The 12,761-nt window shown below is 34.0% G+C and overlaps 1 protein-coding gene across 5 annotated transcripts in view; it reads right to left on the bottom strand.

Annotated features, from left to right (window-relative positions):
- Positions 1 to 12,761, bottom strand: part of USP34 (ubiquitin specific peptidase 34) — a 233,901-nt gene that overhangs the window by 80,614 nt on the left and 140,526 nt on the right. For all 5 annotated transcript variants that reach the window (XR_006815060.1, XM_045979050.1, XM_045979054.1 and 2 more), the window contains 4 exons: positions 12,583 to 12,666; positions 11,967 to 12,053; positions 3,548 to 3,748; positions 860 to 942 (listed from right to left, as the gene is read on the bottom strand). Coding sequence is in view for 4 of the 5 variants with exons in the window: in XM_045979050.1 (XP_045835006.1) it covers positions 860 to 942; positions 3,548 to 3,748; positions 11,967 to 12,053; positions 12,583 to 12,666 (455 nt within the window). In the remaining variant the exon portion in view is untranslated. The remainder of the gene's footprint in view (positions 1 to 859; positions 943 to 3,547; positions 3,749 to 11,966; positions 12,054 to 12,582; positions 12,667 to 12,761) is intronic.

The raw sequence follows: 12,761 nt of genomic DNA, 5'->3' as shown, positions 1-12,761 counted from the left end.
AAATCAATGAACAAAAGTTTTATGAGAAGCAGCTTCCCACAGGTCACTTTTAATTGGGAAAAAAATCAGTACCCTTATTGTAGAGAAACCTGCAGGAAACCACATAAACTAATAAAAGTTAGTGTCACTAATAAGGGGACCAATTGACATCAGCAGGATGTATTGGGAAAGACGCATTACTCATGGAGTACTCCTGCTAAAAATACATCATGTATATTTAATCATGAACAATCAAAACTGTTAGAATAGAAAACCTAAATTAAAAGATGCTTTATAAAAGAACTAGCCTGAAGTACCCAGAAATGTCAATATCATGAGAGAAAGGCTAAGAAAGTATCCCTGATAAAAGAAAATGGAAGAAATAACTAAATGCAGTACAGGATCCTAGACCAGGGAAAAAAAAGTGTCATAAAGAATATTAATGGTACAATTTGATTTGAGTGTACATTAAATAATTAAATAATTTAAATAATTAAATAATACATTATTTAATTAATTATACATTAAATAATACTATCAGAGCAATGTTAAACTTCCTACACTTGAGTCTTTTACTCAAATTATTAAGAAAATGTCCTGGTATCGAAGTATTATTGGTAAATGGTCATGATATCTGAAACTTACTCTCACAAAATTAAAGACAATATGTAAATATGTGCACACAAACACACTGAAAATGCATACTCATGATTATACAATAAAATTGGCAAAATGTTGGTAACACACAAATGAATGAACAATATGAGAGTTAAAATACCCTAACAATTTTTCTGCTAATCTTCAAGTTTTTTCAAAATGAAGCTTTAAAGCACTATATTCTTGGTACAAATACATACATAATTATGTAAAAACTTCATACCTAGGAGCCAGATTATCATACGTATAAGCAACAGACATAAGTCGCTGAATCAAACTGGTTCCTTGGACAAGAACAAGAAATACCTTTAAGAGAAAAACATTAAAAAAAAAATCTTTAAATATACTAAAACACAAAAATGCATTTTTAACCCAAGATTCCAAATTACTTTTTTGTCTATGACAAGATAAGGAATATCATATTATAAAAATATTAATATTGAGAATTTTGCAACCAAAATTAAGAATAGCAACTTAAAAAAAGGAAATTTATAAATACAGAAGCAAAACTTTCTTTATATTTGATCCACAAATTCTTTACAGGTCACCCAGGTGGGTGAAAAAAAATATATTACACATGTCAATGGTTTATTGGGGTGATGAAGAATTAAACATGTTTTACCTCTGACATAAGGGGGAAAAAAAGCCAACCAGTGGCAGATAATCTTAACCATCCTGAACTAAATAGAGAAAAGAATGAATACAGGGCACAGATTCCAGATTGAAAATCTGAATTTTCAATTCAGAGGTTGAATTGAGCTTCCTGAGGTTCAAAATTTAGTCTGCAACCTTTCAAAGTGTATGATAATACTACATATTTAATTTTTAGGCTCTACTTTTTCTATATAATGAGAATTCTATATAATGTTCTATAAAGTTCTATATAAAACAATTTGCTAATTTATATAAATAAAGAATTACAGACTCCCTTCTATAGATCAGAACCCTTCTGGGTACTTATGTTATAAGCACTGTTCCCATACTGGAAATGGGAGTCCAGTACAGCAGATAACAGAGGAAGCACTGTAACATAATTAATACAATGTGCCACATGAACAAAAGCAGAGGGCAGCAATTAAACCTCACCCTGGTGAAATCAGGACAGCTTCAAGAAAAGCTATTCAGGTTGGAAATTTTAAAGTCTGATTGGAATTTGAACCTTTTGAAAGGGCTTTACGGGGAGCAAATGAAATAATGCATGACAGTAAATTATGGGGAAAAAAAAAACAGTGTTCTTCCTCACTATCTACATATACAATATCAAAACTGGGTAACTCTGTCTCTAGAATGTAACAAAAATTTTTGTTCCCATAAAGCTTAACATACTAAATTTTGATTATGATCAACTAATGGGAAAATATATATGGTATGCACCTTTTCTAAACTATAAAAATGTAACACCGGCATATGCAATGAAAAAAATCTAATAAGATAATACAAAAAACTATCAATGGTAGTCATCTATGACTGGGAGGGAAGGTTCACCTGTATATTCTGAATTATTGTCAATAATCATGTACTTGCATACATGTGAAAAAAACACAAACTTTTAAAAACTTATGTGTGCATGTATTTTATATCTATACTATATGTTATTAAAATCTCAAGAGGAGATGACTAATTAAGGTCAAAAGCTTTGAAGTTATTTAATGAGTTAACAGAAAGGAACACAATCAATTTGAGTTTTTAAATTATAACCTGGGAAGATTATTCTAGGAAAAAAAAATAACTAGCACATTATAGCAATGCAAGGTTAAAAATAAGTAGTTGATAATATGCAACAGTATAGAACACATATAGATTACACTGTAGTCCCCACAGTTCTATTTTAATTGTATTAACTGTAAATGATTTATAATCCTAGCAGAGGTCACTTGTCCCACTTAATCTCCCAAAATTCTGAAAGGAAAATAGGCTTCAAGTTCAATTTCACCAGTAGTTTCCAACTTATGTTTCACTATGATATTTCTCTCTAGAAACAACTCATTACTCTGGTGTTTCTTGGGCAGCTATGAGGCATGGTACTATTCTCAAAAGGTTACAAATGAGTAAGAGATCTCACTAAAAACTTGTCTTTATCTCACGTCACTTCCAGTCCAGTGACCCATTCTAAGGGCAAATATTTGATCACATGAACCACTGACAGAATTCTAATTATACTACTAGATGTGCCAGTTATTGTACCATTTTTGTTTAGCTCTAAATCTATCATGCTATAGACTTGCTTTGCGATTCTATGGCTGGTACATCACAAACTAAGTTGCCAGCTTGTTTCCTATGAGGTTCTGTCAACCTGGAACAGAGATTACTTCCTTGCTTTTTCTGACAGCACTGTACTGTTAAGTATTTTACCTAGGAGAAGCCATTTGGTCTCAGGAATAGTAACAGAACCCCTTCCTCCAAGGCCTCAACCCTAGGTCAACAAGATCCTTCCTTATAACCTCATTTCTGGTATCTTCCAACCTTTTTCTATATGTTCCACAAACACTAGGGGTGCTGAATGGTTACCTGTCTGGATTACCTCAGTATTTTCTTTTTGTACATTTAGCCCTCCAATGCAGATATGTGAAACCAATTCTTTATTTTAAATCTCCTCTGTTGAAAACACCTGGTATGGATAGTTTCCCTAAATGGACCCTCAAAAATTTAGTATATAAATTACCAGATGTAAATCCTATAATTGGAGAACATCAATATGGCATATAATTCATTCCTGCAATTTGGATAAAGAACTGAAAAATATTACTATTTCAAAATTACTACTACTGGATTAAAAATGAAGATATCACTTCAGCTGTTAGGTCATATTGTGTAATCTAGGATCACATTTCTTCTGCATTAATGTATTTTTAACTTTGTAAAACACAAACAGAATTCACTACACAATTTAATGGCAACTTCTGCACTTTACCTCTGTTAATCTTGGTATATGAAGACCCTTGGCATGATCACCAGCAGCCTTTCTCGATTTACCAGGCCAAGTTCTTTTCCTATGGCTTTCTGCTATACCAGACCAGGCAAAGACATCATGATAAGCTAAATCCAAATCAGATGGATCTACTGCAAACTGGCATATTAACTTCAGCAAGCAAGCAAGACAGTCTAGCTGCCACTGTGGATAAGAAGAAAATGTCATTTCACTCTTTTGATTAATTTAACATGGCCACTATATAACCTGAAATTGAAAGCTAGAAAGTAAAAAATAATTATACCTAGTATTTTATCAACGTGCTAAAGAAATTTTACTTACTCATGTACTATACAGAGTAGCAATCCAATTTTTTAAAAATATTTTATTTACTTATTTGACAGAGAGAGGTCACAAGTAGGCAGAGAGGCAGGCAGAGAGAGAGGGACAAATAGGCTCCCCACTGAGCAGAGAGCCCGATGCAGGGCTCGATCCCAGGTCCCAGAGATCATGACCTGAGCCGAAGGCAGAGGCTTAAACCACTGAGCCACCCAGGCGCCCCAGTAGCAATCCAATCTTAAAAAAGAAAACATCTAGGTACTAAGAGGTAAAGAAGAAAACATCATACAAATATCAGATATAGGATTTAAAAAAAAAAAACAAACATACTGCTCAGAATATACCATAATTTTTAAAAAATTACTATAATGTAAACAAAGATATAATTTACCTATCACCAAAATGAATTAAGAGACAAAGTATTTTAAGTTGTTTCCCCATGCAAGTGGCATATAGCCCAATATTTTGGAGCCAAAGAATTCTTAAGAATTCTTAAAAAAAAAAAAACCTCAACTGAAAATTCTGCATTTTACATAAAAGAAATATTTGGTAAAATATTATTTACTATGAAAATTCCATTTCTAACTGATTTAAAGTAAAAACACTTCCTTTATATATCATATATATCTATCATTTATGTGTAATTACTATCATTTATGTGTAAGATAAGAGTTTCATAGTCTCTCCAACAGTTACTTTCCTATCTTTCTAATCCCACTGCCAAACTGTACAGCTATACCAATATACCAGGGAAGAGAATTCAGCAATAGTGTATTATAGATTTTCAAGAAAGATACCAAGAAATTTCAGTAACAGTCCTGTCAACAAACGGTGCTAGGAAACTGAACAGCCATATAAAACAAACAAACAAACAAACAAAAAACCCTCAACCTCTCTCTACATATACAAAAATTAACTCAAAATGCATCACATGGGGTGCCAGGGTGACTCAGTGGGTTAAGCGTCTGCCTTCAGCTCAGGTCATGATCCCAGAGTCCTGGGATCAAGCCCATATCAGGCTTCCCTGCTTGGTGGGGAGCCTGCTTCTCCCTCTTCCTTGCTAACCCTTTCTCTCTCTCCCTCTCTACCTCTCAAGTAAATAAATGAAATCTTTAAAAAAAAAATGCATCACAGAACTAAATGCAAATGATAACAATAAAACTTATAGAAGAAAAAACAGGAGAAAATCCTTATGGACTTCAAACTAAGATTTCTTAGATAGGATACTGTTAAAATTAAATACTTCTCTGCTTAAAATACACTGTCAAGGGGCGCCTGGGTGGCTCAGTGGGTTAAAGCCTCTGCCTTCGGCTCAGGTCATGATCCCAGGGTCCTAGGATGGAGCCAGCCCCACATCGGGCTCTCTGCTCAGCAGGGAGTCTGCCTCCCCCTCTCTCTGTGCCTGCCTCTCTGCCTACTTGTGATCTCTGTCAAATAAATAAATAAATAAAATCTTAAAAAAACCCCACAACACTGTCAAAATAAAGAAAAAGTCAGCCACGGATTGAGCGCAATATTCCCATACATACATAGCAGAAAAATTTGTCCAAATTAAGGGGGGGGTCCTCTTTTACTAAGATCGGAAAGGAAAGGAAAGAGGGGGTGTGGGGACCCCAAGATATGGATACACACTTCATGAAAAGAAAAAAACTATGGTCAATGTGAAACTTATGAGATGCAGTGAAAAGAAGAACTAATGCAGAAAATTCATAGCTATGAACACATTAAAAATAAAAAGATCTCAACCATAAGTGACTCTTAATCTCACAAAACAAACTGAGGGTTGCTGGGGGGAGGGGGAGTTGGGAGAGGGGGAGTGGGGTTATGGACACTGGGGAGGGTATGGGCTATGGTGAGTGCTGTGAAGTGTGTAAACCTGGCGATTCACAGACCTGTACCCCTGGGGATAAAAATACATTGTATGTTTATAAAAAAATAAAAAACAAAAAATTTAAAAATAAAAAAATAAAAAGATCTCAAATCAACAATCTAACTTTCCAACTTAAGTTCTAGAAAAAGAATAAACAAAACCTAAAGCTAGCAGAAAGAAGGAAATACTAAAGAAGAGTTAAAAAAGGACAAAATAGAAAAAAAAATCAATGTAAATAAAAGGTCATTCTTAGAAAAAAAAATTCATTCTTTGAAAAGAACAAAGCTGACAACCTTTTAGCTAAAAGAACTAAAAAATAAAGAGGAAATTACTAAAATCAGAAATAAAAGTAGGAGTTTTTCTACCAAGTCTACAGAAATAAAAAGGATTACAGGAATAGTATAAATAACTGTAAGCCAAAAAAGCTGGAAAACCTACATGTATGGACAAATCCCTAGAAAACAAAACCTAGCAAAGACTCAAATGATAAAGAAATAGAAAATCTGAATAGACTTATAATTTAAAATCTCCCAACAAAGAAAAGCCTTAGACCTGATGGGTTCATTAATAAATTCTACCAAACATTATTTTTTAAAGATTTTGTTTATTTATGTGACAAACAAAAAGTGAGGGAATACAAGCAAGGGGAGTGGGAGAGGGAGAAACAGGCTTCCCACCAAGCAGGGAGTCTAATGCGGATCCCAATCCCAGGACCCAGAATCATGACCCAAGCTGAAGGCAGACTTAATGACTGAGCCACCCAGGCATCCCTCTACCAAACATTTAAAGAAGTGCTAATACCAACCCTTACCAAATTTTCCAAGAAGGGAACACTCCCACTTCATTCTATGAAGCCAGCATAACTAAGATATCAAAGCCAGACAAAGACACTACAGAAAAAGTACAGACCAATATCCCCTATGAACAATGATGCAAAAATCCTAGAAAAACATTAGCAAACAGGACCTGGCAACATATTAAAAGGATTACACACCATGACCAAGTGGGATTTGTTCTTGGAATGCAAAGATGGTTCAACATGCAAGACTCAATACTCCACACAACAAAATGAAGAAAAAAGACAAATGGTCATCTCAATTGATGCAGAAAAAGCATATGAAATAATTCAACACTCTTTCATGATAAAAATACTCAAAAAAAAAAAACCCCGAGAAATAGAACAAAATTACCTAAACATAATAAAAGCTATATATGAAAAATAGTGAAAAATCATTCAATTGTGAAAGACTAAAAGCTATTCCACTAAAATGAGGAATAAAGCAAGGATACCTGCTTTCCTAACTTCTATTCAACATAGTAGTGGAAGTTTTGGCCTCAACGATTTACTCTTTCCTTTCCAGTTGGATGCTTAAGAAACAAAAGGCATCCAAACACATACTTAAATTCATATGAAATCTCAAGGGACCCCAGAAACAATACAATCTTAAAATAACAAAATTGGAGGATTCACACCTCCTCATTATAGCTTATAATACTGAGCAATAGCAATCAACATGATGTGGTATTGCATAAAGACATTACATATAGATTAATGGAATGGAAAAGAGCACCCAGAAAAAACCCGTATATGGTCAAATGATTTTTGACTAGGGTGCCAAGACCATTCAGTGGGAGAAGGGACAGAATTTCAGTATCCATATACAAAAGCATAAAGTTAGGCCCTTATACACTAAAACACCATATATGAAAATTAACTCAAAATGAATGAAGGCCCTAAATATAACGCCTAAAATAAATTCTTAGGAGAAAACAGGATAGAAGCTTCATGACAATGGATTGGACACATGATTTCTTAGGACACCAAAGGACAGGTAAAAAAAGAAAAAAAGACAGAAAAATTTTGTGCATAAGACTATCCACAGAGTAAAACAGCAACCTACAGAAGGGAGAAGATACTGGCAAACTATAATACACAAATGGCCAATAAGCACAAGAAAAGGTCCTCAACTTCACTGTTTATTAAGAAAATGTGAATTGAAACCAACCTCACAGCCAGTAGGATGGCTAATACCAAAAAATCAGAAAATTAAAGTGTTACTGGCAAATATAGGGAGAAATTAGAACCCTTGTGCACTACTGGTAGGAATGTAAGATGATACAGCTGTTGTGGAAAATTGTACGGTGGTTCCTCAAAAAATTGAAAACATAACTACCATATGAGCCAGCAATTCCACTTCTGGGTATGTACCCAAAAGAACTGAAAGCAGGGTTTCTAAGACATTTATACATCTATATTCATAACAGCATTACTCAGAACAGAGAGAATATAGAAGCAACCCATGTCCATTGATGACTACATGGATAAGCAAAATGTGGTACACACTGCATATGATGGAATATTATTCAGCTTAAAAGGAAGGAAATTCTGCAATATGCTACAGTAAGGATGATACTGGAGGACAATCTGCTAGTGAAATAAGCTAGTCACAGAAAGAAAAATACCATATGATTCCACTTACAGGAGGTACTCAGAGTAGTCAAAATTATGGAGACAAAGTTTGTCTTGGTGGTTTGTCTTGGGATGGGGGGAGGGGAAAATAGGGAGACACTGTTTAACAGGTATAGTTTTAATTTTACAGGATGAAAATGGGGCACCTGGGTGACTCAATCAGTTAAGCATCTGCCTTTGGCTCAGGTCATGATCTCAGGGTCTTGGGACTGAGCCCCACATTGGGCTCTCTGCTCAGAAGGGAGTCTGCTTCTCCCTCTCACGGCTCCCTCCGTGCGTGCTCTCTCTCAAATAAATAAATAAATAAACCTTTTAAAAAAATGAAAATAGTAATGGGGATGGATGGTAGTGACAATTCCACTATAAGGGGAAAGTATATAATACCAGTGAACTACACACTTAAAAATGGTTAAGACAGTAAATGTTAAATGTTTTTCATAATGATTTAAAAAAACAAACAAACCAGCATAGTCATGTAAAGCACACGTAAAGATATTCAACACTGCCAGTCACGAGAGATTATGCAAAGCAAAAGCACCATGAGATGATACTACATACCTAGTTGAAAGGCTCAAATTAAAAAGACTGACCACACCAACTGTTGCTGAGGATATGAAGCAATTGCAACGCTTATATACTGTATGGTACAGCTGCTTAGGAAAACACTTCAGCAGTTTCTTACAAAGTTAATTTTACATTTACCATATTATTCAGCAAATTCTTTCTTTGTATTTACCCAAGAGAAACAAAGACATATGTACACAAAAAGGCTTGAATATGAATGCTTGTTAACTTTACTCTTAATAGCCCAAAACCAGAAACTCAGAATGTCCATCAATAAGTTGAGTGGATTAAGTAAGGAGTAGTATACCTATAAAGAGATATACTACACAGCAATAAAAACTCACAACCAACCAATACATACAGTGTATATACATATACATTAGCCTCAAAATACATGTTGTGTAAAAGACACCAGATACAAAGAACACATACCATTTTATTCCATTTATAAGGAATTCTATTAATGCAAATGTAATCTATAACAACGAAAGGCCAATCAGTGGTTGCTTAGGGCTGGCTGGTTGGGAGAATGGGGGAAACAGATGGTAAAATAGCAACAAAAAAAACAGGGTGGACCGGTGCCTTGGTGGCTCAGTCAGATAAGTGTCTGACTCCTGATTTTCGCTCAAGTCATGATTTCAGGTTGTGAGATCAAGTCTAGTGTCAGGTGTGGAATCTGCTCAGGATTCTCTCTCCCTCCCTCCTTCTGCCCCTCCCCTTCATTTTCTCCTGCTCTCTCCTTCTCTTGGGGGGGGGGGAGGGGGCGGACGCAGAGTGGAACTTCTGAGGTAATAGCAATGTTCTATATCTTGTTTCTGTTGGTGGATTACACAAATACCTACATTTTTCAAAACTTAAACTATTTTTTAAAATGAGTTCATTAACTACTATATGAAAACTATACTTCAACTTACTATCACACACAAAAATTAACTTAAATGGATCAAAGACCTAAACACTATAAAAAAATTTTTAGACTGTAAAATTCTTTTTTTTTTTAAAGATTTTATTTATTTATTTGACAGAGAGAGATCCCAAGTAAGCAAAGAGGCAGGCAGAGAGAGAGGGGGAAGCAGACTCCCTGCCGAGCAGAGAGCTCGATCCCAGGACCCTGGGATCATGACCTGAGCCGAAGGCAGAGGCTTTAATCCACTAAGCCACCCAGGCGCCCCTAGACTGTAAAATTCTTAAAAGAAAACATACTCATTAATATTTGTGACCTTAGATGACACACTACTTTCAAGAATGAACCTTAACATTATGCTAAGTGAAAGCAGCCAGTCACAAAGGACCATATATACATATTATATGGTTTCAGTTATATAAAATGCCCATAATAAGCAAATCCATAGAGATAGTAAGTAGATTAGATTAGTGGCTGCCTGAAACTGAAACGTTTCAGAGAAAAAATGAGGAGTGACTGCGAGTAGATACGGGGTTTCTTTTTTAAGGGTTTGAAACTTGTTCTGGCATTAGTGGTAATAGTTGTCAATGTACTAAAAATCACTGCTTTTTAAAAGGTTGACTTTTACTGTATGTGAATTCTATCTCAAAAAAATTTTAATTTGAAAGTATACCTCAAATTCATTTTAAAGAGAAAAAAATTAAATTGTCTAACAAGAATGACTGAATTTTTAAGTATTCTATAATATGTTAGGAGACATGCATTATAAATAGTGGATATCAGTTGACTAGAAAGCAATCTCAGGCATACTTAGCATCTCAGGCATTGCACAATGTGTCATATACAGTAGTTAAAATTTTTTCATTGGTAATACCTCACAAAAGTATCCACAATTTCAAAGGAAACTGAGGGAAAAAAACCTCTAGCTTATGCTGGATTCCCTATAAACTTTATTCAAAACTAAATTTACAGCGGTTTATAAACAAAATTCCTATAAATGATACATAACTACTCACTCAAAATTTTGGTTAAGTTTTCCCACTTTGCTAAAGAACTAAGGCACACTAGAATTCTAAGAGACTGGGGAAGGGAGTGGGGGATTGGGTGAGCCTGGTGGTGGGTATTAAGGAGGGCATGTATCGCATGGAGCACTGGGTGTGGTGCATTAAACAATGAATCTTGGAACACTGAAAAAATAAAATTTAATTTAAAAGAAAGAATTCTAAGAGATGAGTGGGGCAATAAAGACATGACTAACAATAAAACACAACAGACACTGTAAGTCACAGAACTACAATAATTAATAATTGAACAGAGTATTCTAAAAAGGCAAATATCGTAATAAAATACATAAAAGTAAGTATTAAAACCAGTGGTAAGAATTACATCTTAGTACACAGTAATAGGCTTTCTGAATGTATCTTCTTTTATTAACTTGATATTAAATCAAGAACACCTGATTCCTAGGTTCCAAGATAATTCTAAAACACAAGTACTAAAAAATTAATATTTGAATGGTATGTTTGATAATGCTATTCTGTTTTGTTGGAGTTCAGGAAATGGAGCATTCAGTCCATTTAGTTCAAAACCAGATTTTGCAGTTTGGTATACCAGTATCAATTTTTTAGTATCCCACAAACAATTTTATTTTCCTGATACCGTAGAATAGTGCTTCTTCAAGTTAATAGTGGTAAAGTAAAAGCACCTTTAAAAAAAGTTTCATTTTGTTGAGGACCAATAATTTTGTGAAATGCTACAAAATTCTGCAGCAATGTTCAACAGCTATAATTTCTGAAGGCTTACTTCCAATTTCTGCACCTATTTCATCTCAGACCAATCACAAATGGTCTGGAAACACTATTTGAGCAGCACTATTATAAAGGAAGAAATAGTCAAAACAAAACAAAGCAATGAAAAAGGGTGTTTTTCAAAACTGAACATTTATAAACCATTTTTTAAAAAGCATCCAAACACTCAGACTATATAATTATTCATATGTAATTTATCAACCTAAAGGAAAAATGTTTATGAATTAGCCACAGTTTAGAGTCATGAATTTTGGCACTTAAAAGTTTAACAGAATTGATATGAAGAACTCTTCAAGAATAATTAGTTTATCAGACTCCCTATTTTTTAAAAAATCAATTTTACTACACTCCATAATCTTCCTTATAACAATGAAGCATGTAGCAAAAGTTATAATTGCTAATGAAAACCAGAAGTGCTTAAAAACAGAATAACTATGAACTGGTTTAAAAAGTGAACTCTGACTTACCACAGTCCAGGATTCCTGCTCTTTAGGCTCCAGAATTCCTGAATTAAAAATTTCTAGTAATTGTTGAAGCCCTCCAGCACCAACAAACTGTAAGCAATTGTAAGAGTACCAGTAAGAGAGACACAGCTATAAAATGTCATAAAAACTTGTTTTTTGATTGAGTAACTGGATACGTGTGTGTATGTTTATGTACATGCATACGTAAAACATTACGTATCTTTAATCTAAGAAATTACTGTTTTAAATAACCAAAATACTTCAAAGCAAAGTAATAACACATCTTATTTTCAAGAAGATTTTTAAAAAGATTCTTGCAAATATCTATAGAGATATTTTTATATTCCATTGACCATTTAATTGCAGACACTAGTATGTCCTAACAAAGTATTCCAATAAAGAAAAAAAGTAAGTGCTAAAAACAACAGCACCGAGGCATTAAATAATCTCACCTTTACCTGTGATTTTGAGTAATACACAATTTTTAAACTTTATTTTAATAGTAACAACTTTATTTTAATAGTAAATTAGTTTACAACCAATTAATAATTATGATAGCTTGTTTTGGAAAATTAGAGAGAATTTTTATCAATACACTGCATAACACATATGATCAAACCTTGCAACTCCAGGAATTTTTACTATTTTCCACTTGATCCTCACTTGAATCATCTGAATCTGGATAAAGATCACTGTAACTTCCCTGTGGGAATGGCAAAAAAATGAGAAGAACAGGTGCAGGAGAAAGAAATTACTTTAGAATTGAAAAATAACACATTCTGGAATTCAGCTTCAGAC

This window comes from Meles meles, chromosome 15 (assembly GCF_922984935.1).
Source record: "Meles meles chromosome 15, mMelMel3.1 paternal haplotype, whole genome shotgun sequence".
In the NCBI taxonomy this organism is placed as follows: Eukaryota; Metazoa; Chordata; class Mammalia; order Carnivora; family Mustelidae; genus Meles; species Meles meles.
The sequence above is the reverse complement of the archived record's forward strand: the minus strand, read 5'-3'. Positions and strand labels throughout refer to the sequence as shown.